Source organism: Chlamydotis macqueenii, chromosome 3 (genome assembly GCF_036417535.1).
Source record: "Chlamydotis macqueenii isolate bChlMac1 chromosome 3, bChlMac1.mat, whole genome shotgun sequence".
In the NCBI taxonomy this organism is placed as follows: Eukaryota; Metazoa; Chordata; class Aves; order Otidiformes; family Otididae; genus Chlamydotis; species Chlamydotis macqueenii.
Genome location: NC_141558.1, coordinates 32,989,776 through 33,016,655, shown reverse-complemented (window position 1 = coordinate 33,016,655; position 26,880 = coordinate 32,989,776). Strand labels below are relative to the sequence as shown.

Here is a 26,880-nt window from a genome sequence, read left to right as displayed (position 1 = left end):
GAGACCAATTTTCTTGAGGGAGACAAATATTAATTTCTTGGCTTTAATATAAATCATGTCCCTAATATAATACAGGTGTTTACTTCATAGGCTACATATACTGCTGCTTTTAAAAGTTGCAGTGATCACTAAATAAGGATATTTTTATTGTTGTTCATAGAATGCAATAAAATCAACTTTACAAAATATCTAACCTAGCAGCTACTTTTGTTTCAAGTAACAAAGTTTTCTTTCTTTACCTCTCCACAAACACTGTAAAACGAAAAAATATGAATCAAGATTGCCCATGCTTTAAGAATATAGGCATCATTATTCTTCATATATTAATTAATTTAAAAAAACAATGATGAAGCTGAAACTTCTAATAAAAATATTTTTCTACAATTTGAGAAGATTTAGTTAAGTTTCTTTTTCTTGATTTTGAGGCTGGATATTGCTCCTTAGGTCTAGCATAGAATTCTGGCTATCGCCAGAGAATCTTAGGAAATGTTTTCTCTTTAAGAAGTAACGTTACTACCTTGCACACTTATCAAGAAAACTTTGCAACTAGAGATCAAATGTACAGTGTGATAATACCTCTGAATACGCAATCAACTTGCACCATTAGCTTGGAGTACTGTCACACAATTAATGTATTCAAACAGGAACTTCAATCCCTAATTCAGTGGACCAGGGCTTGCCAATCATTCCTGCATTTTCCAATGCTGAGTCTCTTTTCCTGCTCTGATAAGGAAACAAGGCCCCACACTTGTGCCCATAGCATGCTAGGAGGCAACACCATTGACTGGTTTGCTTCTCTGGAGGAGGAGATGTCCCTTTGCCATTTCAAGCAGAGTGCAGACCAAAGGTACAGTCTGATACCTGGGCGGGGCAGAAGCACACAGGCCTCATTTTCAGGGCTCCTACTTTCTACTTTGGTTAGACACAGATAATTCCTTTCCACATGGGTAAGTCCTTTCCACCAGCGCTTAGAATTGGATTTTAGTGAGTATTTCTGTGGTGCTCTAATCTCATATTATTTAATAAGAGCTTAGGAGACAATGATGTCCACCAACTTTAGGAAAATCCTGTTTTTGATGTATTAATTTCCTAACTCAAGGACTATGAATACTTTTTGAAAAACAGATAAATTGCTTTCTTAAAGACTCGCATAAATTTCAGTTTTCAGTCTTTGTGACAGATAAAGGGATCTAGAATAGTTATGTTAATAGAAAAAAAAAAGAGATATTTGGAATTCAGATTAATCTTTTACTTGTTTTTACCTTGCAAATACCAAGTCTTACTTTCCTAGGAAATACGTTCTTGTGTATTTTTAGTATAAAATAGTTATTAGTTTGCTAGAAACAGGCTTAATGGGATAGGACCAAGGACAAAATCCTACAGCTGTCCAATACTTCCCCTTGTCATAACTAAGCCAACAGATGAAGACTCCTTTGTGTTCATCTAATCCCTGGGCTAGTTTATTATTTGACATTAATTGGAACAGTATCAAAAGAATGGACATTTAAAATTCAGTCTTCTAATACCATCTAATTGAGTATCCTTAGTAAATAATATTTTTCCATGACATTACTGGCTGTCACTTGGAGAAACAGCCCCTAGCTTACACTGTTACTTCTGTCAATATGCTTCTGGTTTAATTTATGAAGCACAAAGAAGCAAAAGACCTGCATGAATTTACATATATCCTTTTGCACTTAACCATTCTGATACACATCTAAAATTTAATTTTACTTTACTGGACTTGCTGGGATTATTGACACATTTATTTAAATGCAGACCAATTTCTGCAAGCCTATGTTTAAAATTGGTAAATTATTAAGTTACATTGTTGATTAAAACCTAGGTATCATAACATAGTAAATAAATACAGTTTTCAGTAGCATGCTAACTCAAGAGTAACATATTTATCAGTATTCCATTTATTTCTAAATGAAAGAATTTGCTACATTTTTATGTAAAATTATTTTACCATCTTCAGCAATTCTTTCAATTAGTTCAGCAAAAATCTCACGCTGTTTCTAATTCTTGGCATAACATCATCATCAATGTGTATATTAAGAATAGTTACAGACAATCTATCTGTGCCTCTGTTTTACTTCAGATATTTAGCCTGGAAAAAAGAGTAATTTGACGGTTTGGGGTTTTTTTTTTTTGGTTTGGCTGGTCTGGTGTTTTTTTTTTTGTTTGGTTGGTTTGTTTGATTTTTTTGGGTTTTTTTAAGTAAACCACTAGAGCACAAACCCTAGCAGGACCCCAGGAGGAGCAGGGTTGCCCCCTGCCCCGGCCCCGGCTCCCCGGAGCTGTCCTGCAGCACCAGGGTCACCCACCACCCCCGGGCTCCCCCATCCGCTGGGAAGACACTGCTCCCTTCACCAAGGGAGGTGAAGGGAGCTTACATTTTCCTGCCAAACTTATGTGGATGAGATGGGTCCTATCTACAGCGGTATATATACTGTATAAGGCAAAATCAAGACTGTATTTACATGTTAGCCATCAGAGTTGTGAAAGAAAGCAGCACTTTCAGTTTTGTAAGCTGCTGCTACCTGAAAGTTGTACTTGTGTCTATGGGAATGAAAAATGAACTTTTAATATAAAAACCTTACTCAAAGTGTAGTTTGGGCTACAAGCTGCCATAAAAATTAACCCTGAGGTAAATTTGACAAAACGAGCATGCTACAAGGACATTGTGAATTATACTTGCTGAAACCAGGACACTTGCTTATATTAAACTATAGCATATACAACTATATAGAACCGAAACAAAGCCAATTACATGTATTAAATCATTGTACATCTTTCTACATACAGATATCTAATACATATATTCAAGAAGCATAAAATTATACTGGACAAATTATTTGGACTGAGAAAATTAGTATATAGATGTACACTCAGTATTTCTCGGTAACTACATAAAATACCTGCCAATAGTACATATCACCTGAAAAAGAAAGATAGTAAGACACAGGAAGTCAGAACAAACTTTGCTCATAAACTCACCTATATAATATCTGGAAGTATATCCTTTCAGGGAAAAAATCTTAAGTGATGAGCCATTGCTAAAATTACAGCATTTCCTTCATTCTCTTAGACCTACTGATGATTTATAAAAAAATACTTCAGGTGTTTATTTTCATGAGGTTTTCATGAGGTTTTTACTCTTACTCATTTTTACTCCATTCATTTTTCCAGTAGTGCAAGCCGTGAGTAAATAAATAATCCCCTGTATTCCTTGTTGTATAGATGGTATTTTAATATAAGTTCTTTCCATACAGTTGCAGTAACTTGAATCTTTCGACAGTATCCCTGGCCTTCACTAGCATGAGCTAGTAATCTTCCTTTCTCTTCTGCTGAATGCAGAATCACGTACTAATTCATAGCCTCTATGGCATCCTTTTGCAATGAGATAGCTCATGAATACTAACAACCTCCTAAAACATGTAATAGTTGTGGACCAAAGGGAAGATGAGCACTCCTTTATAATGAGGAATACTATATTTCTAAATATAAACTATCTTGTTATCAGTATTAAATGATATATAATTAATAAATCCAAACTCTAAATTTCCTATCCACAAATTACTCTGTCAATCTTAGAATATATAGCTATATTTACATATGATATATAACATTTGTTGTAAGATTAATTAGTGTACAATTTATAGTATTTAATAAATTAATTCAAACATGGTGCTTTACAAACCAAAGGACAAACATATCCCATATTAAAATTCACTTTAGTAGGTCAAAAGACTTTTTTAGATCATAAAGAAATTAGTTGATTCAATGAAATAATAATTTAGTACAGTCTGTACCAATTGGAATTACATATTGATCTAGCATGCTCATCGATCACATATTAAATCCATTAATATCTCAGGAAAAAAAAAGGCAACTTGCTTCTCCTGTAAAGTCACTATATTCGAGTCTTATTGGTGTATTAAGACAGCTGAAATTCAGTAACTCTTGTAAATTATTATCTATTCTTGACAATATTCCTATATTGTAAAAAAGTGCTACTCAGTGACACAGATACTGCCTCTGGAATGACACAGTCCCAGCTCAATGTGTTCAATGTGTAAACTCTCACCGAGGTAAGGGCTGAGGAAGATTTCATTACAAATAAGTCTGCTCTGAGAGCTTAACTGGTTAAAATCTTACTTTCAGAAGGAAAAGTATCAGATTTTGTTTTGTGAAAATGCTCTTCTCAGCAACACATTGACCAGTGAATTATGCAAGTTTCACAGCTCTGAAAAATCCCTCTTTTTCAAATTTGTAAAACTAGCATTTCTCCATGAAATGAAAGAATAATAATTCAGAAAGCTCTGAAAAAAAAATGAGCAAAAAATGAGCAGATTTTAACTATTTTGCATGAACATTTCAGCAAGTTAATTTCTGTTCTTTGAAACAAGCACAGCAATTTTCTCTGTATTCAGGAGCGCGTGTGTCTGCCTGTGCATACCCATGGCACTGTCAGCCTAAAGCCAGCTAATCACATGAATCATAACATGAAACCAACATAAAAGAAGTTAGTTACTGCAGGGATGCTGCTCAGGGTTAAGTTGCTATTAATGCTGATGAGGACCGGCTAACAGGAATCAAAGGGCAAACAGCTCAAATGACCCAAACTTGACTGCAAATAGCCATGTATACATTAAGTTCAAGTGTACCAAACATAGCAAGCATGTAAACAGTAAATCTATAGCAAGAAAATAGGTATTGGGGAGTGCATGTATGAGAAATACAAAAATGTGGAATTTTTTTATGCTCACCACTGCATGGGGGAAAGTTTATTCAGTAGCAAGAAAGCTGAATTCACTAGGTTTTCTTTCTTTGCATAACGTTCAGCAATAACATACTATTCTCCCTGTTACCATGCTGCATTGCTTTTTTTTTTCCCTCCAAAGCATCAGGTACTGAAGTACCTGTCATCTCACAACTCCTCATGAAAAAAGGCTACATCATTGATATGAACTGGATTGCTCACTGCTCCTTTACTAAAGTAAGTAATAGCAACAGGTAATAGCCGCACAATAGGGAATGGAGGAAGAAAATCTAAAAGGCTAAATGGAATAGTGGAAGGACAGGACTAACAGTGAAAACACAGAAAACATTTTTTAAAAGATAAACTGAGATGAAGATAAAGCAAGTGAGGTCAGAGCCATGGCTAAAACAACTTCCCTACACTTCTTCATTCCAAAAATAACATGTACTGCCTGTTAAAAAAGTTAGTGTAATGTTCTTATACTAAAAGTTTATAAATTATATTTCATCTTAATCAACTGCAATAATTAAATGAAAAACTAATTAAAATTATTTTTCAGTCTTTTTTAAATCATTAGAAAAGGCTGCTGGTGACATGACAGTTTCTTTGAAAGAGGAAGCATAATTAGATAATTAAAAATGCACAAGCAATGCTCATAGTACACTTTTTATGTACAGATGTTCTGAAGGGATTAAAGACTCCATCTCCCTCCCTCTCTGACAGACACATAAAGCAGTTTATAGTGATGGATTTGAAAAAAATCATTATCTTTAGATAATGAATAATTAGAACATTAATTACTCTGGCTTCACCTTGGTTTTGTACATAAATGACCTCAAAACCAGAAGTTTCCATTTGTAATATACTGTTAGGGGGTAAAAAGGATACATTTTAATTTTTAAGCAGCTTAGCTTAACTGCTTTCATATATCTTGCCTCCATGATAATAATTTGGAGGGTATTGTCCTCTATTTCCCCCCAAAAAGCAAGAGCTGTGACACAGCATACATCAGTGTGCTTGCCCTTGCCCCAGGAAAGATCACCTAAGAAACAATATTAATTAATCACCATATATGATCAAAATGTGTCTCTCTCTAATGAAACTGGGAAGTGCACTAGTTAATGAAACAGTTTTGGTGTTCAGTTTTGAGCTGTAGTGATTTGGATAATCAGAAACAAAGTAGGCTTGCCAATTTACTTCAAATATAGCAGCTGATGCTTACACTGTGGAGATTTTAGATGCCAAATATCAGTTAGTTACACTGTTACTGGCTTGCTGTTAGTTACATCTATTCTTCAAATTTGCCAAACTTAAAAATTTAGGTAGGAATTTTCCATGCTTGGTTTCTGCCCATGGTTAAATTTCTTCTTTTATTTATTCTAAGTTCCATCACTATTCTAAGATTGTCTGGTCCTTCTGAAGGAACTGAAAAGAAAAAAAATAATCATATTGTACTGTCACATAATAAACAAATAAATAAATCCACTTCGCTTTGAGAAGTACTTATGGCTGGTGCCTGACTGAAAGATGACAACGAGGTGATCCCTCTATTTGGTACAAACTGTTTTCTGTTCCTTTGAATATCTATAAATTCAGCAAAACAACATCTTTAATTCATAACTCTTATGTTAAGAGACTTCAAAGAGATCAACAGTTAAAATACCAGGAGGCTTGCTATTACAAAGCAGCATTGCACTCACTCACAGCTCCTATTGCTAAACAAATTGTACATTTCCTGAACATTACTATTTCACCTCAAGGCTAGAGGCAGAAACTCAGTATCACCCAGAAATTGCTTCTCTTGGCTACTCTGGATCTGTGAAAGTAAGATGGACTGTCCAGGATGCAGAGAGGCTGCATTTTCACTGTTGGGTCATGCTGGATGGCCAACACAAAGTCATCTGATTGGAGTGTGAAAGAGAAGTGAGATGGACAATAATCCCTGGAAGGAAAGACACTGGTTCACAGTGATACTGAAGTAGGAAGAAAATAAGGAAACCCGGGGAATAAATTATTTTAATCGCTCTCTGAAGATGAAATGTTTCCTAAGAATTATCATAAAATCATAGAATGGTTAGAATTGGAAGGGACCTTCAAAGGTCATCTAGTCCAACCCCCCTGCAAGAAGCAGGGACATCCCCGACTAGATTAGGTTGCTCAGAGGCTCATCCAGCCTGGCCTTGAACGTTTTTCCTGAGACCTTTCCAACGTATCATCACAAGTATTTATTGTATTACGAGCCTCCCATGAGATGGTCAGTTTATCTTTTGCAGCAACAAAACACGCACTATCCCCTCCCTTTTGCAGAGAAAGCACACTGCTTTTTTTATGTGCCATTCACCCAATAATTTTATAAAGTGTGCAATCTTTTACTATGTAACAGGGTTAAACAAACCAGAACATTAAAGAACCATGTATGCTTTTTGCTCCATACTTTCCACATGATGAGGGGATTGAATCCACAGCATCAAGCCAAAATAAACTCACATGCAACAGGCAGCATAGGATCACCAAAGAAGACATATTTGAAGTGACTTGTCAATCATCACATAAAAGCTATTGGGCAGAAACCTGAAGAGATTCATTTCCCAGAGCAGCTTCCCAGAGCCAGAAGACGATCCTTTCTCTTTCTGCATTCCCCCTCTCATTCTCTAAACAAGTTCTAGCTTCTGAAACAAAGAGAATTTGCATTTTAAAGATGACCAGCTCTTTATGTCCACTGTCGTCATCCCATACCATACACTGATTGAGGCAATTTCTGCAGAGGGGAAGTTGAGAGTAATTAAATGAGTATGCCTACACACAAAAAGGCTAGGCTTAAACAGGCATGCTCAGTTCTAGTATTTCCTACACTTCAGCACCTAGCTCTTCATAGTCTTTTCATATAAGTTTTGTGGAAGTTTTCTTTATTTTACATAAATTGGAATTTAGTGCTTTATGTCATTAAACACCTTCACATGTAAGCAGCAGAACTGGTTTTAGCAGTACTTTATTCATATATGCAAGTAACAATCCTGCTACATTTCAGTAACTTGTCCTGACTTTTTTTTTTTTTTAAAAACATACATCAATGCAGGTGTCATAAAAAGTTTTGGTTTTTTGGTTGCTTGTTGTTTTTTGTTTTTTGTTTTTCTTTTCTTTCCATTGTAGGCTACATTTTTATTTAGGTTAATTTTTATTTAAAAACACATTTTATTCTAATATATGAAGAAGTGAAGAGCGAACGGTCATAATCTTAACAAATCAGGACTGTTTTTCCTTTCCAGAAAGTTTTTCCTTTCCGTTTTCAATTGAAGTATTGTGGACTGAGGTTGTTTACTGATTTTAAATTTATTCTGACAGCTCTTCAACCAAATTGACCAGTCATTCTTCCATTACTGGTCATTATCAGTTTTGGTGAGTGAAATTCAGTGAGTTGCTTAGCCAGTCAAACTGTTAAAATTGTAGTTTTCTGACTTTTAACTTAAAACATACCTTCACTATTCTGGCTGAACTCTTACATTTCACTGTGTTTGGATTTCTCTTCCAACTACTTGTAAGTTACATTATTTGGAGGCATGGAAACAAACCATAAAATCAGACGAATGCAAAAGATCACTGTCAAACCAAATTACTATATACTCTCTTCCAACACTTGTTCCAAAGAAAACAGTCCACATGGTTATTATTCTGTTACTACTCGTATCTTCTCTTGATACAAAGACATGAAGTAACAGAGGGAACCAAAAGCTTCCTGTAAACAAACTAGCTCTGGAGTAAGAAGCCACAGAGCTGCACTTAGTGGCACAGTGCCCAACCTCATGAGCACCAAAAGGCAGGACTCCTGGGCTGGGCATAGCAAGCTGGTAATTGTTTTAAAATTGAGGGAGGTAGATTCAGACCGGACATAAGGAAATTTTTTTTTCCAATGAGGGTGGTGGAACACTGGAACAGATTTCCCAGAGAGGTGGTGGATGCCCCATCCCTGGAAACGTTCAAGACCAGGCTGGATGAGGCTCTGAGCAACCTGAGCTGGTTGGAGATGTCCCTGCTCCTTGCAGGGGGGTTGGACTAGATGACCTTTGAAGGTCCCTTCCAATCCTAACAATTCTATATGCTGGGATAAAGCTTTTGTATATGAAGAGCTGTGCATGCACTATGTGATTGTATCCATTGAAAAAGGGAATTAAACTGCAAAATACAGACAAATACTTTCAGATATTATGGCAGGGATTATCCAGAAGTAGGGAAAATCCCTTACTTTTCTTCCCACTGTCTATTTCTATGTGAGTTTCTTACGCTGTGTTATGGTTTGGGTAACCTGTCCTCAGCTATATTCTTTTAATTTTCTTAAATTCTGACCAGCTCACAATGTGGTAGTTTATTGCCAACATAAAGTCATTTAGATCAGGAAGAATTTTACATAATTTTATCTAAATATATCCCTATCAAAAACATCTATCTTTTTAACTTAACAGCTTTATACTAGTAGCCAAAAGAAAAAAAAAAATAGGTTATTGCACATGCACCTATCTATGCAAACATACAAACACATACAGAGTATGTCAACCATGCTGCTATACAAAAACAGAGAAAGAAGTAGACATACTCCCTTCTTCTCAGACAGCTGGGAATACAGATGTGACAACCAAGTTCTAAAGCTACCAATGCTGAAAAGGTTCCTAGAGAGGTTTAATGCCTATGGCTTTGCCTGAAAGTCTTGACTGGGCTTTTTGCTGCATAAATAACCTCTCTTTGCAAGAATGAACACTATTACCAAGTTTTCAACAGATACTCCTTTGTGTCTCAGATCTGATGACAGCTAGAACACAACTGTCCACATCTGTGAAGCTCTCAGTCTTTGCTAACTCTGCTGGGGAATTTGCATCAGCCATGTGTTGCATTTTGCTCTATATTAAAACTGCATCATCTTTCAAGACAATTTAGCTTGGAGTCTTTGGTCTTACATCCATATTTCTCAATTTTAAATAGTTGGTTTTTAAGCGAAGTAGCAGTCATACCACTACTACTCCACACAGTTACACTGAAGGTTGACAAGTTTTCCATCAGCTTGAACTTTCAGTGTGTGTAAAACATTGAAGAGTAGTGTAATCGTTTCAAAGACCTCTCTGTATTGACAAGCATCAGTTACTTCTCTAGGAGGAAGTTGAGGAAAGGTATCAGTTTGTTCAGCACACAAAACAGTTAAACTCCCAGCTTGTAAACAGAAAGATGAACTAGTGTGCTTTTTGAATCCAAATTTAAAATGCTACCATTATGCTAATATATTTTAGAGTACAATATTCTAAATAATCATTACAATTTACTAATGCTTGTAAAAATGTATCACTGTCTTGAGCAGAGACTTGTCAGAGAGTTTCAAGTGCTATTTATCACACTCTTCTCTGAATGGCAAATTATTTTTTCGCTTATAAAATTCCAATTCAAAAACATGACAAAAATTTGCTAACTTAATTTTTTAACTCAGATATGAAATTTCTGAGCTTTTAGCTTTGTTTCCTGGGTTGCTTATTCAATCCTTACAGCTTCTATCACTCATTCCCCTACTGACTCATGGTGGTGAATTTCAACCAGAATTGTTCCATTGGGAAGAAGTTGAAGATACCAAGGTTTTACAAGTTTTGTGAAGTCCAATAACTAGGCCAAGAAGAGATATATTAAATAAGGTGCCCTGCTGAAGAAAGGCTGCTATAGGATCTCAGTAGTTATCTATTCTCTTTGTTCTGCCAGCTGGATGCTCTTGGTAGGGGAAGATCATGGAGATACAGTGGAGGAGGTGACTGCAGTGTGGGGCTGTTAGGTTGTGACACTCCACTAATTGAATTGTTCCAAAATATCTGGTATGCATGGTCTTTTCACTGTGATAAGTATTAAAGTTGGATTGAGTTTGATAATTTTTTTTTAATCAACCTCCATGTTTTAGGTAATACTTGTATGTCTTTTGTAAGCATAGCACTATTGCAAACACGTACCAGGGATACACACACATACTTACAGATGCAAGACAGTGCAAATGAGCATACCAAATGTGGAAAGCCTACGTCAAAAAAAGTGACTGAATCTAATACCCACTGTTGGTGGTCTTGCTTTTACCTCATTCTATCCTTGCGGTAGGAGTTTGATTAACAACTGTGGACCAGCTAATTTTCACTGACGATTTTAAAGCATCCTATGCTTTGAAAAATACTGCTTCTTATAATGCTACCCCATATGCCTTTCTTGCATCATTAATATTGAGATGGACTCTTTGGACTGAAAAAACACTAACACCAGTCACATAGTAAAGTGTTAATTTAAAAATTCTATTTTTAAATAAAGACTTTGCAATGGAAAATTCCAAGATGAACAGAAATCTTCTGAAAACATAGCAGACATATAGCTATGAATCCAATGAGGGTTTTTATTGTTTATTTTTAGTAATAAGACCCATAGAAAGTCTTCAGTCTGTCAGCAGCACTGGCTACATTATGGATGTTCCCGTTCTACTTATGGGAGGAAAGATGTGCTCCATCACAGTATCAACTAATTAATCTCACTCAGTATTTGAACACAGAACCATAAACCACTGAAGCCACTGCACAATAAGCGTTGCTTATTACATTATATAAGAACATCAGTCTCTACTTAGTGACCCTAAATGTCTTGTTTACAGCAGAAACCTTGACTACAAAGAAACAGTAATACACAGGCAAATTATCAGCAATATAATTAGTGCCATAAACACAGAGGTTGTCTTCTGGTATTTGTAACATTATTTTTTTATACCAAACAGGAATTCTGTTACTGTTTTAGTCATGCTGAACGAAAGCTAAAGCAGGTTAATATGTCAGCTCCAATATTGACTTTAATAGCTTGTATTTTAAAACTAAAAATAAATAATCGTTAAATATTTGGGAGATCAAAGCAGATGGTCAGTATTGCCATGTGCTTAACTAGCTTTTTAATACAAGTGTTGAGAGAGTCTAATTCCTGAAGCTAATGGGAATGGAAAAGTGTTTGACCATTAAGTGCAAGCGCTCAATGCAACATAGAAGTCCAGCCAGCCAGAATAAAACATATAAACAGGTGCTTAACAATCTGATTCAGCAAAAGTGCTGCCATGGACTTGAATCTTTTTATTTCCAGCAAAGCATGTGTGGCACAGCACAGGCTATGTACTTCACTGAACCTGAGTACAAATCACTAATTGCAACCCTTCAGTGGTTGTGGGGAGTGCTCACACGTCCTTCATTGAAACCATTTGGTTCTTCTTGCACGCGTAGTCTGTATCCCACTATCCTTCCCTTCCCCTTACTGCTGAATGCCACTCACTGCTGCTTGTTACTGCTGTGCAACAGAAAAAGCTATTAATCATCTCTCCATGTATTCTCCCCTCCCCACATGCAGCTAAGCTTGCCGATATGAAAAAAAACGCTTCAAACGTTCAATTCACTGCAAAGTCTCCCCAAATATCCATCTTAGTACAAATGGCATGTCAACATGACAAAAGCAAACAGTACAAAGAGAGACCTCAGCACTGTGCTCTGCTGGCTATCTTGCTGATGTTCACTGTACAAAATGACTATTTAAACATTTTGAGATCCCAGTTCACCGTGGAATCCCAGTAATTTGAGCTCTGAAATAGTGTCTCAAACCAAAATCTCCTTTCTTTCCATGAAGAGGAAGCTGGCCTCAACAACTAGGTCAAACTTGGCTGTTAACTCATAGAGTTTCTGTTTTGATGACTCTCTAAGCTGGATGTCTGATCTGCTTCTGCAAAACACTCTCCTTCCTTACTCTAAATTCTAAGGGTCTGTGGTGCTAAACCAGAAAGGATATCCAAGAAAAAAAAAAAAAGTCTATGCTTTTCTGCTCTATTAGAATCTCTGGGTCGCACAAAGCACAACTCTGGATTTCTGTGGAAGCTAGCTAGGTAAAAGAGAAGAATCAAACTACAGCAAAGTCTCTCTTATATTACTTGCATTATTTTATTTTTGGGGCATGAGAAAAAATGGTGAAGAGACTGGCTCAGTGTTTCCAGGAAAGAATGAAAATTAGCAATAGATTTTTCTTTAAGGTGAAGCAGTTTAAGGTAATTCTCTTTCCTGCTTAGAAGCAAACAAAATCCACCCACCAGTCTAAATGGACCACAGAAGGTTCTAGAAACAGAAAGTCATTCCATAAATTTAATCCCAAGGAACACTGCATTGCTCCCACTAGCAAGAGACATGTTTGAAGAAGGGCCAACAAAAGAAACAAGCAAATTTTTATCTAACTTAAGAATTCAGTTCCACTTAATGTATTATTAAGTGAAAAATTATACAGGTTAAAAAACTTTGACCTTTAGAAACAATCTAGTACTAGATGACTGTAATGTAACAGATAATAGTATAAGATTTTATATTACACTTTCAGCACTTAAAGGGGGCCTATAAGAAATACAGTGACAAACTTTTTAGCACAGCCCATATTGACAGGACAAGGGGTATTGGTTTTAAACTAAAAGAGGGTAGATTTAGACTAGACATAATGAAGGAATTTTTTACAGTGAGCGTGGTGGAACACTGGAACAGGTTGCCCAGAGAGGTGGTGGAGGCCCCATCCCTGGAAAGATTCAAGGCCAGGTTGGATGAGGCTCTGAGCAACCTGATCTGGTCGGAGATGTCCCAGCTCCTTGCAGAGCGGTTGGACTAGATGACCTTTAAAGGTCCCTTCCAACCCAAATTATTCTATGATTCTATGATAATAAAATACAGTTGCTACATATTGTGGTTAGAAAACAGATTTTAGTTCATAGAAAGTTGAGAGACTTTATATGCTTATAAACATTACACAGTTTTTCAGTTATAGCTTACTGAACTGTAACTCAAAACCACAAAGTTAATCTTGTAGGTTTTGATTAAAGCGTGAGGCTTGAAAGTTGATTCTGAACTGTAATAGCTATTAAAATCAGTATGATTTAATTATTCAAATTAGAAGGAAGAATCAGTTATTTCTGATAATCTTTTTGTTATCTGTACATTTAAGCACAAAATAAATATATTATTGCATTATAAATTACTTTAATTAGTGTAGCTCAGTTCTAGTATCTCATATTTCTTCCTTAGAAAGGAGAGATTCCTGTTCATATAGAATATAAAGGATTTCATACTTACGTGAAGTACAGCCTAGTCACCTTAAAAAAAAAATTGTACCTGAAAATTACAGGACCTACAAGTTGTCATGAGGAAGAAATACTCAGGTCAAGAAATACTCCTGAGTTAAATTTAATTTTCAGAGATATAATTTAAAAAATAAATTGTTAACTCTCTCATCCTTTTGACCACTAAAAATAATGAAAATGAAAAGAAAGCTTCAGAAAAGAGGACAACTTCATTATTATCTCCCCAAAACCATGCCTGTTCATATAATGAATAGAAATTAGTATTGTTTCAATTAGTGCCTTTGCACTGTGGCTTTGACAGTTGATTAAAAAAATCATATTGATGTATGAATTCTCAAAATCCACGGTCCAGTTGATAAATTACAACTGCAGCCATCTACAAATTTGCAAGTGCTTAGCTATGCAGGCTTTGAAGTAAACACAATATGGAAGATGAATAGCAAATGAGAACTTAGTCCAAGATTCTTTAGAAATGTGACAATGTATAATAATCTGGAGTTAAAATTTCCCATATGAAAGGATGATCTCATTCATATGTGAATATATATGCAGCAGAATTCATAATTTCTGGTACTGCTACAGGTATGTAATTGACTGTGCGGTACTTTAGGCCTCAGAAATGTGCAACAGACCTTCCACAGTGATGTTTTGAAACGCTGCACGTGACAGAATTTAACCACAAAAGCAAGAAATAGCCTTTTGAAAATGCCAATTAAGGACCAGATTTTCAATGTGATGCACACTGATATTGTCACACTGCTGTTTGTGGAGCTGGGGAGATTTGCAGTCACTGGGATCTGGCCCTTCATATATTGCTAACACTACTTCTTACTGAGAAAGAGACCCAGAGGAGCACACTACTAGAACACTGTTATCATTAACAGCTGATGGCATACAGCTAGGCACGTAGGAGCTATGCAAGTAATAAGATTTTTTTTTTTAATCTGTTAGGCAGTGCTGCAGCACACATAGTGTACAAGATGAATCTACTATGTCTTCTAGTATGACATTCTGAAGGCCCTCAAAAGCCTAGAATGAGGAATCACCATGTGTCCAAGTGCATGACAATGTCTCCTTTACCAGAGAAGGATCTGAGTTGATAGCATCTTGCACAATTAGATTATTTCTTTTCATACAGAACACCAGTAGTGAGAGCCATAAAAATTAGGAACATCCAGTTTAGCCTAGTACACCCAAATGGATCTCTCTCAAGCTAAGCTACAGTACTGCATATTTCACTACAAATTTTTATGGCTCAATCCTTTCTTTATATAACGTGACCTTACCCTTACACAAGTTTGCATAAGGAACATGGGATTAAACATACATAAGGCACAAAAAAGCCCATAATATTCAGGATCCTCTCCTAGGTTTAGACCATGAGTGTGGCATAACGAATATTCCACACAAAGCCAGTTTGAAACTAGCCATGAATTTGTTTCCGTTTTCCAGGTGATTTGCTTTTATTGATCAATAAGCTGCAGTGTTCTTTTATTGTTTCCTCCACTATTTCTCTCCACAATATTTACAATAATTATTAAAAGGTTTTACATTTCATTTTTTCTATGAGTAAATAATCTTAAACCTGTACACTGTAGCACAAATTCAATATGCAGATTTTAATTACTTTTTAAATTAAGATTAAATTAATGGGTTTCTTAATTTCACCACAGACCTCAGACACATCAACTGAAATGCATGGAAAAGCCTTGGTGTGTTATATTTTCCTTGTCACGAAATGAAGTTAAACTTGTCTCAGCTGGCTCTTTGGTGCAGTACTGCTGCATTTCAAGGGAATTAGTGAGCAGGCAAGGACGGATGCAGCCCTCGTATAAACAGAGGGTTCGTGAACGACTGAACAACTTTATTGCAGAAGTCACATCACATACATTTATGATGGTAAGAGGCAGCACTATTGGGAAGGTTGAGAAGAGGCCAGAAGGCCCTTCAGATGCTCTCTACTCCATTCTCCATCATCAGCGTAAAGTGCATTAAACTAGCTCAAAAGTACTATGTGAGAGGATGGAAAACCAATGGGAGAAAATCTATTTCCAATCCAGAGAGTGCTCTCTGGCTACCTCTCCTTGAGAGATCTCCAGACCAATGCTGCTGTTTGTCTTCAATGAGATGACAAACCTCCAGTTACTTCATCTGGCTCCGCACTAAAGACACTGAGCATTTTATGTAAATGAACAGCATAATAAGCAGCATGAAATGAAACTCTCAAAAGAAAGAGGGATCTATGGGCACAAACATTACTAAAGAGGGAGCTACAAGCACAGAAAAACAGCCAGTCAGCACTTATCATTGAACCAATTGAACCAATGAACTCCAAGCAGAACGTCTCTGGGCAGGTCTAGAAGCAGGGAAGGGAGAAGACTTATTTGAGCCACTGGCAGCCTTTGCCTGGCTTAGAGTTTGCTAGCTCATCACCTTAAGAGTTTGAAGAAACTGGCTTCACAGTAACAAGAGAAAAAAGTACAACAGCATAAGGACGGGGACCTTCTCCTGTGCTAGGGAGTCTCCTACATTTACATAAAACCAGCAGACTCCTCCTCCAGAAGTGTGAGTTTCCAGACCTGTCACAGTAACTAGGAAAGTTCCCAAATGCTTTTAAAAGAAAATATTTAAATAGCCTCATTTCTAGTTAGCTCCTTGCATGAGAGTACCATCAGCAGAAGGAACATTAGGTTATTTTCTCAGATGCTAATATAAACATAGCAATGGGTACTTTTAATCCCTGCTGGCAAACTGTAAGAATTGTTGGAGTTGGGCAAAAACTGCGGATCCAAAAACTTAAAATGGCATGATACACTAGCTGTGTTACCTTAAGTTTCATAGTGACGTTTAGACTTTTAGTGCAAATCTTCAGTCATGGTCACACACAAATTTAGTAAGTTAATTCCTTTTAAAAGAAAGAAATGAACAGCAGATTCATTAATTAGCAGAGAGTTCCTTTTCAGTACAAAAAGTTAAGGATATTTAGAAACTACAGTTATCTCTGAAAGCTAATTTCAATTCACCTGCTCTTCTCTCTCAGTATTGCTAATCAAAACTGCAAGGAGATAGAAAAAAATTTTCTCAGATTTCTTCCTGGTTGAAGCAACAAGGAGAGCCTGCAGAGGAAAGGCCAGGAGCAGGGTGCTGAAGAGAACACTGTGCCGTGGTCCACACTGGTATCAGCTAGCTCTTCATGCATCCTCAATATCCAAGGAGAAAGTACTCTGAAGGAGACACACGGAACTGAGGAAACCATCCAGCTGTAACTATGCCTCCAAAGGCACAGCTTCTGAGATGGTTACAGTTTTTGACTATTTGGGCCAACTGTTAAACACAACCAGCACAACCCATATTATAGTTATGAAAAAAGCAAGTGGATTCTTTCATGTGTTGGTTAGGGCAGAATTAGTGAAACTGTGCAGAAGACCTCATCTACACTACTGGTCACACAAATTCAAGAAAGCTTAATTCAAACTGGAAACTGGCAGAGAAAGGCTGATAGGATGACCAACAAAACAGAAAGGATGTAATATGTAACTGAGTAAAAAAAAATGGTTAGTTAAACCATTGAGCTATGATTGCTTGCTATGATGCCCCAGGGAGTAAATAGAAGGGAGGAAAAACCTATTTAAATAAGATGTTATTATTGGCACAGAGACAAATGTGAACTATGTGTTTAAACTCTCTGTGAATAAATTTACCCTGTAACTGAAAGAAGTTTTCAGAGCATCAAATAAATTAAATTTAGAAAACCTTCTAAAATAAGTCAGTGAGAGCAAAATCAACCAATTAAGTCAAAGATGGATCCTGAAAATGCATTAACGTGATTCAGTTCTTTGCAACAGCAGAGGCTACATTCAGTGACTCCAGAGGTCCCTTCCAGGCCCATGTTCTTATACACAGGATAGAACAGATGTAGGGAGAATTGGCTTACAGACAGCATCTACAACAAAACAGGACTGAATTTTGTCCAAATGCTTCCCTATGTGTCACCAAATAAAGCTGAAGTTTAAGATCTGGAAGATCTGCATGTATGGAGTAAGATCTGAAACTGAAATAAACTGTAAGGAAACCCTGAGGAAAGGATGGACAATAAAATCTAGTGTGCTACGATTACAGAGGATTGACTCTGATAAAAGCAACTTTAGTTGTAGAGTATGCCTAGGAGTGAGGTAAAGGGTCAGCACCTACAACGGGTGATGTGAAAGCAGGAGAAAAAATTCAGGAGTTAAATACAGATGAAACAACTTTTAATTCCTGTCACCTGTGTTGTTTCACACTTCCTAACTGTCATCTACTTTGCATTCTACAAGAATTTTACTTTCATTTAGCTTGAACCCCAATCTGACTTGAATGATAAGTAATTTTCAGGTACAGCATACTCACCTACCCAGTACATTATTCACAAAATCACAGAATAGTTGAAGTTGGAGGACACGTTTGGAGATTGTTTAGTCCAACTCTCCTGCTCAGCACAGGGGCAACGAGAGCAGGTTGCTTAGAGCCATATCCAGTTGGGTTTTGGATATCCCCAGGTATTGAGACTGCACGACATCTCTGAGCCACCTGTCCCCGTGTTCAATAAATTTTGCAGAAAACAAGATTTTTCCTATGTTTAAGTGGGATTTCCTTTATTTCAGTTTGTGCCCATTGCCTCTTATCGTTTCTCTAAGAAGAGTCTGGCTCTGTCTTCTTTACTCTCTCTTGTGAGGCATTTACGCCCATTGATGAGATCCTCTCGAGCTTTCTCTTCTCCAGGCTGAACAGCCCCAGCTCTCTTGGCCTCTCCTTTCATGACAGATGCTCCAACCCTTTCATCTTCATGGCCCTTTGCTGGACTTGCTCCAGTAGCTTCATGTTTCTTCTACTGGGGAGCCCAGAACTGGACTCAGCACTCCAGATGTGTCTCACTAGAGCTGAGTAGAGGGGAAGGACCATGTTCCTCAGCCTGCTGACAACACTCTTTCTAATCAGCCCGGGATGGTGTTGGGCTTCTCTGCTGCAAGGAGGCGTTGCTGGCTCAGGTTCTACTTAGTGCCCACAAGGATCCCAGAGTCTTTTCTGCAAAGCTGCTTTCCAGCTGTGAGCCCGCAGTGTCTAATGGTACACGGAGTTATTCCTCCCCAGCTGCAGGATTTTACATTTCCCTTGTTGAACTTCATGAGGTTCCTACTGGCCCATGTTCTCATCCTGTCAAGGTCCCTCTGAATAGTGTCACATCTGCCTAGTCTATCAACCACTCCTGTCAGTTTGCTGTTGCCTGCAAACCTGCTGAGGGTGCATTCTGTCCCATCATCTCAATCACTAATGAAGATGTTAAACAATACTGCCACTCTACTGACCTGAGGCATATAACACTAATGACTTGCCTCCAGCTGGACTCTTGTGTCGCAGATTACAACCCTCTGAGCCTGGCGTTCAGCCAGTTTTCAATCTGCCTCACTATTCGCTTACCTAGGTGTACTTCCTCAGTTTGTCTATTGAGGATGTTTTGGAAGAGAGTGTTGAAACTCTTCCTAAAGACAAGATAGAGAATGTCTTGCTGTTCTTATTCACCAAGCCAGTCAACTAATGAAAGAAGGCTATCAGGCTGCTCAGGCATGATTTCCCCTTTGTAAATTCATGCTGGCTATTCACAATAATCCTCCTCTTCTGTATGCTTGGAAATTGTTTCCACGATTATTTGCTCCACCACCTTCCCAGGGGTTAAGCTGAGGCTGACAGGCCTATAGTTCCCCAGATCCTCATTGCCCTTCTTGAAGACAGGAGTGAATTTCTTTCTTCCAGTCTTCAAGAACATTACCTGGTTGCTGTGATGTTCCAAAGATTATTGAGTGACCTTGCAATGACACTGGTCAGCACCAGTTCATTTAGTACTCATGGGTCCATCTTGTAAGGTGTCAACAACTTGTACATGTTGAGTTTAAATGTTCCCTGATCTGACCATCCACTGCTGAGTCCTTGCTTCAGACTTTCCCTCACTGCACTCCAGAAACCTCCTGGATTGCTTGTGCCCCACTGCATTGCTATTACAGCAGATATCAAGATGGTTCAAGCTCGCTGTGCAAACCAGATCCTGTGAAAGTGAATATTCTTCAAGTTGTTGGAAGAAGGTTTCATCTGCTGCTTCTTCCTGATCAGAAAGTCCACAGCAGACACCTACAACATCATGACATTGGTTGCTCCTCTAATCTCGACTCATAAACACTCAGCTGGCTCATCACTTATCTCTAAGCAGAGCTCCCTGCTTTCTCACATAAAGGGCAACACCTCTTCCATGGATTGCAGCACTCTAGTCAGGTGAGCTATTCCACCACATCTCTGTGATCCTGATGAGATCATAGCCCTGCAGCTGCACAATGTATCTCTAATTTCTCTTGTTTGTTCCCCATGCATTAGCACACTGGCCATTCAGAGAGCCACCCAGTTGTGCTGATCTCCTGTAAAAGGTTTAAGAGCTTCCCCCAAATTCTCTCCTCTCAAGCACCTCCCTTATTTGTCTGCATACCCTCAGGGTGGGCTCCCTTCTGTCCTGTTTTGTTGATTAAGAGGTCCTGCCTGTCTACATCACTCTGCATCCTTTGCTTTCCAACTCATCAACCACTTCCTCACTTGACTATGTGTCGTTACTTTTCTCCTCCATTGTTTCTGATTCAAAGTTTACGTGTACTAGTGCTAAAGTTCTAGTGTTCTGAAAGAATAACAGCTACATGGAAATTGTATATGCTGTTCTGGAAATTGCGATGAACAGGTCTGTCAGAAAGAACCAAATAAGTTCTTTCCTTCAGTAACATACCTGAGAACATTTCCATGAGAACATACCTGAATCCCAATAAGCACATATGTTTGTGATATAAGCATTCAGTGGTTCAGTATAATATGTGAAATAAATTAGGACTGGTTTAAGTCCACTGTTACAACCTATTATAGTATCCTCTTTCTTTGCTAAGTCCATTTAAAATATTTCAATTAAATTTAAGCATTCAATTAAGCAATACATGTAAACCAGATGAAAATACAGTACATACATAATAATATTATTGTACATCACACATTTATTAGGATATTAAATATAATTATTACTAAAGATTTGATGATACTAAATAATGTTATTACTAAAGATGTGATTTTCATATTTGAAATGAAGAATAACTGTGATATTCCTAATGCAGGGACAATTTGTTTGAAATCCAGATACATGGAGAGAAATTCACCTTAAAAGTAGTTTCTAGTCTTTCATATACTTGGCAGATTTTGTTAAATCAGATTTAAATGAAACATCTTATGGCAGCCAACTTGCTAAATCCTCTAGAATGGAAACAAACCTTCAGCTCACCTCCACCATGCATGACAGTTCCCTATTTGACATCACAAAGAACTCCAAGTATCTTTGGTATCTTTGCATAAACAGGTCTCTCATGAAAAATGATGCAATGACATCATTGGGCACAATTTTTAATGAAGTGAGCAAATGTCCTTCTTTGTTGATCAAGCCCATATGGTGCTGATTAATCACCATGTATTTAACATGGATTCTTACTTATCAATCATTTGCATTAAACCATGAAGAATTTCCTTCTGCTTCATTTAGGATGTGAGAAATGTTCCTGAGTCACATACAGTAACATCTGCAGCATACGCAGGCACAAAGTACTGCTTCACTATATTATGAATGCATAAAGACCATGACTGATGAAAGCAAACCTGCATAAAGAACGACTGGTAATCTGACTTCAGTCATGAAATACACACCAACTCCAAATGCTATGGCAAGCCAAAGTCAGAAGTCTGATTCTGATTCAAGTCAAAAGTTCCAGAACATTTTGTTCCCAGAAGAAAAACTCCTGATATTTGCCTGCAGTTCCACTAGAGAGCATGGCAGTCAATCATGTTTCATTTCAGAAACATGAAAGATGTTTGGAATAATTTCATATGCAGACTAGTTTATTCATGCACAGCCACTTATTACAACATCCACTTGAAAATGCTAAACAAATTAGAAATGAAGAAGCTATTTTATATACTTATATTTAGAACCTGCATCAATCATAAGTCCCTCTTGCAGCCTATTACAAGTGTTAATCAACAAAATCTCCAGACTGAAAATTAAGTAATGGTATTTTCTATGATGCTATGTCACAGCTTTCTGACAGGTAATTCAAGTACAAATATACCATAGGAATGAAATTAGTTTCCTGCCTTAAAAGGTTTAGACACAGTCTTGTCATTGATTAAAGGAAAGGGAAAATTTGCTTTAATTCTCCCTAAGTTCCCAACTTCCTCAGCATGCTCAAGTTTCCCATTACTACAAAACTTGGGAGTTTTGACCCAAGAACAGCTAGAGTGTTATCTAGCTATTCAAATAAGATGCACAGCATTTCTGTGGTGTTCTGCATCAACTCTTTTTATCCTTGCTATTCAGATAGTGTTTTATTCTCTAAAAGCTGTACACTATGAAAAGTACAATGTAATTTGAATACAATGTAACTGAAGGAGTTACTCATTAAAATTTAAAAATGCTGATAAAAACATTAATTGTTATACATTTATAGCTAATATTCATACACTTTAGAGTCACAAGATAAAATATGTGCTTTCAGGTTTTAAAATCTTTACTGCTTGAATAAAGAAATAACTATTTATACACAAAAGATAATACAGAATGCATTGTCTGAACTTATAGAATCTCAGACCTTCAAAATTGAGAAAGAAGAGAGAGATTGATTCTGCCTAGATTGATGGGGAAGAGGCATTAGATATCTTTTAAAAGGATATTTCCTCTGTTACGATTTGGGAGGAAAGGTCAGGAAGCTGTTTGTGCTAGCAGAACTGGTTGTGAAGTTAGTGGATATAAACTACACTCACTATGATCTGAAACCTGGGTCCTTCCAACACAGTAAAAGTAATGACATTTTGTACAAAATTACAACACAAAGAAGTCTGCTTTCTTAATGACAGCCCTGAAGAGGACATACGTCTAGGAGCTTAATTTATATCCCTTTTCACAGATGCATTAACATGAGGGATGATGGGGTTACGTTGACTAACAACATGAACTAAAACTACTGCTGTCTTAAGCTGGCACACTTCACATTCAGAAATTTGACAGCATAGCTCTCAATATGAACAACTAACCAGTGTTTTTAGGTCATGTAGAAATGTTAGAGGAGCACAGTTTCACTTTAGTTACTAATCTGAACCCTGGAGTACTCTCCAGTCACACTTCTCCATTTAATTTAACTTAGCTTGCTGGTCAACAACACTAGGATTCATTTTCCTCTACTCAATGGAGAAAGAGACAGAGACACCCTTTCCAAAGGTGATGCAGACCAGGAATCTTGCTTGCATACAATTTGTGTATTTTTCTTCTGGATACAAAAGGCACCTTAGGATACTAGTTGAATTACTTAGTTTAGCAAGATGGCTAAAACCGGGCCACCTCCTTTGAGTTTTTATATGCTTATTAGGTTCCTCATAGCTCTCATATCCAGAAGGTATCTGAGAAACAAAAGCAGGTGCATAAAAAAAAGGCAGTTCAGTGAACTTTCTGTTCTTTAAACTTAACATTACACTCACACACTTGCCACAGCCACTGGGCTGACACACTTCCAAATGAAGATGATGTTGGATATGTGGTTTCAGTAAGACAGAAGACAGGAAGTTAAGAAATGCTCTTTTCCTTGCCCCTCCTACTTGACCATCCCATCCCATCCTGCTTGGTATATATTAACACCAGGTTCCTTGGAAGCAAAAATAAAATTTGAACTTCAAATTACTAATCAAATTTGAACTTCAAATTTCTAATTCCTTGAACTTAAAGAAAGATTAGCAGTTAAGAGAAAGAATCCATTTAACTTTAGATGTCTAAAACTAAAGCAACCCATCTAAACTAGTTATCTAAGGTTCCTTCAACAATTAATGCTAGAAAAGGACAATTCACCTGTCTCTTATGTCTCTGAAGATGAGGTGAACCATCCAAGACAATATAGGTGTTTTCTTTTTAATGATGGCTTATGAAAGTTAAACAAACAGTTCAACAAAACCCCAATTTTTATGTGAATTGCACTGTAGATATATAGTTTTTAAGGTTAAACAGTGTGAATCTCACTGAAGTAACTGTTTATAATACAGTCGAATCTTTCCCCAAATTAACTCTTCCTTTCCATGTAATAAGTAAGCGTCAGAAATAACTAACTAAAGACTATGTGACAGAGGCTACCCATACAGATACAGGAGGGTAGGAAGCTGATTTTGTCTCTGATCATCAGCAAAATGCCTTATTCTTTTCTTTTCTTCAAGACCCAACTTCCTTTCATTCTGACCTCTCTTGATATCTAATTCCCACGATACAACATTTTTGCAGGTCTCTCAAGACTTCAACCTTTTTATAGCAATGATATGCAATCATCCAAAAATAAGTGTGGACAACTCAAATAGAAAATTTTGAACGCTGGATGTTAATCTGCTGGATAAAATGTTTTCCAACATAACATCAAAATTATTTTAAATTTCACTCCTCCACATTTAACGGTTGAAATAGGCTAATTGAAAAGATACTACATTAGGCATGTCTCCCTTATTTTAACAGGTCTTTCAAAGCAAAACCACTGCCAGCTTAGAGGAAAAAAAAATATTCAGTTATTAGTAATTTATGAATGTGTTAATTTTTTCCTCATATTTCTACTGAATGAACTGCAGTGTATATTATTACTACACATTTTGTTCACCATAAAAGCACTCCCTGAATTCAGAAAAAAATAAAGCAAGCAAATAAAATGTCTAATCTCTGAGGTATGGATTCTGTGGACAGTATCAGAAAGGGAAGGCACCTGAATTCTACTTACATCTCACTTTAGGGGTCTAGAGTGAAGCTGAACTGAAGCTCCCATTGCAGGCACTTGGTTATTTACACTAGTTTGGCTAATCCTGCACCCAAGTTGCTCTGCTATTTATTAGAATGGAAGAGGCTTAATGAGAGCAAGGATTTGACCCTACGTTTCCCTTTTCCAGCCTCCCATTAAGTTAGTGGTTCCTGGTTCTGATATTTGTGATCAATCATTCTGAACTCAAGAATCACTTCTGATGAAATCTGTTCAACACAGATATATTTATGGGAAAAAAATCCTATTCTGTTCAAAAAGATCAAAAACTGTACAACTGAACTTCTGGGATAGTGAGTCTGTCTAGAAGTATTCTGAAGTACTAAATGATGACATCCAGACTTTTATCAGATTTATTTGGATAATTTTTTTTATAGTTCCTAATTCTTCTTGTGTCTTGTAACAGTTAGAAGTCAATTTTTTGACAGTTCAGACATTGGTAGATACAATCACAGACTACCAAGCCAATCCTACAGCCATTATGGCTTCTGGAGTTTTGTCATCAAGTTGAAGGAAGACAGGAACCAATTTGTGTATCTAAAAAAGCACTAAACTGAGAATAGATTATTACCAAGGATGAAACAGATATTTGATTGTTGATAATACAAATGAATTAAAACTATTTTTGAACCAGATGTATCAAAATTAGCATGCAAATACTTGTTTCAAATCTTGTAATTTATCATACGGATGAAAATAGCAAAATAAAAGCAGGTAAGTAGGGAAAGAAATATATTGAAAGAAAGAAAAAGAGAGCTTTTAGGACAGAAAATTATTTAGATAAAAAAATCTAGTAGCATTTCTGCTGTAATACCTTATTGGCATACAAACTACACTGATTCATAGCCAAAGAGATGATAATGTGTGTTCAAGTTCCGCTTGCCGCAAATATATTAATGTCATCTTCTCATGGGAAGTTCGCTTTCTGTTTTAGATGCACAACTGCACAAATATTGTCATCTTAGGCTAACAGAGGAAGACAATTCATATGTGCATAACATTTTCTGGTTGTATTTTGTCACTAAACAAAAGAGGGGGTGTGATACAATTGAAGCTGCTCTGAAAACTCACCTGATTCTGCCCCGAGGGCGTTCAGATTGCTCTGACATAAAACTTGTGCTGCTGAGGCGTGAGGCACTGCTGGTTCGGGAAATGGCTGACACATCACTGACATCACTATCTGATGATTTGGCAGAGACGTTATCACAACTTCTGTACTGATCTGTTTGTATATTATACTAGAGATCAAGAAAAGAAAGGGTGAGGACTGTAATCAAAACATAATGCATATATTGAGACAACAAATGACCCAAGTGTGACAATTCTCTCTAACCGCTTTTAGATCTAACAAAATCGTACGAAGTTCAGAGAAACACCTATACTAAATAATGTCTTGATGTCTAGTGAAGAAATAAAGCATGGTATTTATGGACTAAATAAGACACTTGAAATAAATTGCAGCATTAAAATTAAAATAGGCTGCTGGTTCTTCAGTACACTGGAACTGTAATAATGAAATATTTACGCAGTGGACAGACACCTCAGGCACATGCATACCAGTTATTTGGCTATAGACCCTTTTTTCAATTTCTCAAATATTAAAAAATGAAACACCCGTACAGAGCTAGTTTGGTATAGAATTGCACATGAGTCTGAATAAAAGGTAATGCTACATGAAGCTGATGTTGGGGATTGATTTAAATCCCTAAGCTTTATCAGAAAAGGCAAAAAGTACATTTTTTAACCTCAAAATATCTCTTTGTATCGTGATACTAGAGGATTGGTCAGGCAGAAAGTTAACTCAGCAAAAACACTATTTGTTTTCAGGCAGATCAGTTCCCTGATCTAGTTGCTTTTACATGTGCACATGCATGAGAACTAGCAGAAGACCCAGCTGGGAAATATGTGGACAGGGGCATAAGTTCTAACAGCAGAAGCTTTGATTAGTTAAAACCAATTGCGACACTGCACTGCTCGTATTACACACATCATCAGTCAGACATATACAAAAGGAAGCTTCAAACCTAGCAATGTCACGCTTCACTAAATCTTCAATCACACAGATACGAGGATCAAATCACTGTTAGGTT

General features: G+C 36.9%; 1 protein-coding gene across 34 annotated transcripts in view; it reads right to left on the bottom strand.

Moving 5' to 3' along the window:
- The window catches only part of RIMS1 (regulating synaptic membrane exocytosis 1), a 338,013-nt gene that overhangs the window by 45,886 nt on the left and 265,247 nt on the right, over positions 1 to 26,880 (bottom strand). For 24 of the 34 annotated variants that reach the window (XM_086745687.1, XM_086745652.1, XM_086745655.1 and 21 more), the window contains one exon: positions 25,862 to 26,028. The exons of the other annotated variants lie outside the window; for them this stretch is intronic. In XM_086745687.1, coding sequence (XP_086601813.1) covers positions 25,862 to 26,028 — 167 coding nt within the window. The remainder of the gene's footprint in view (positions 1 to 25,861; positions 26,029 to 26,880) is intronic. 34 annotated transcript variants of the gene reach the window in all.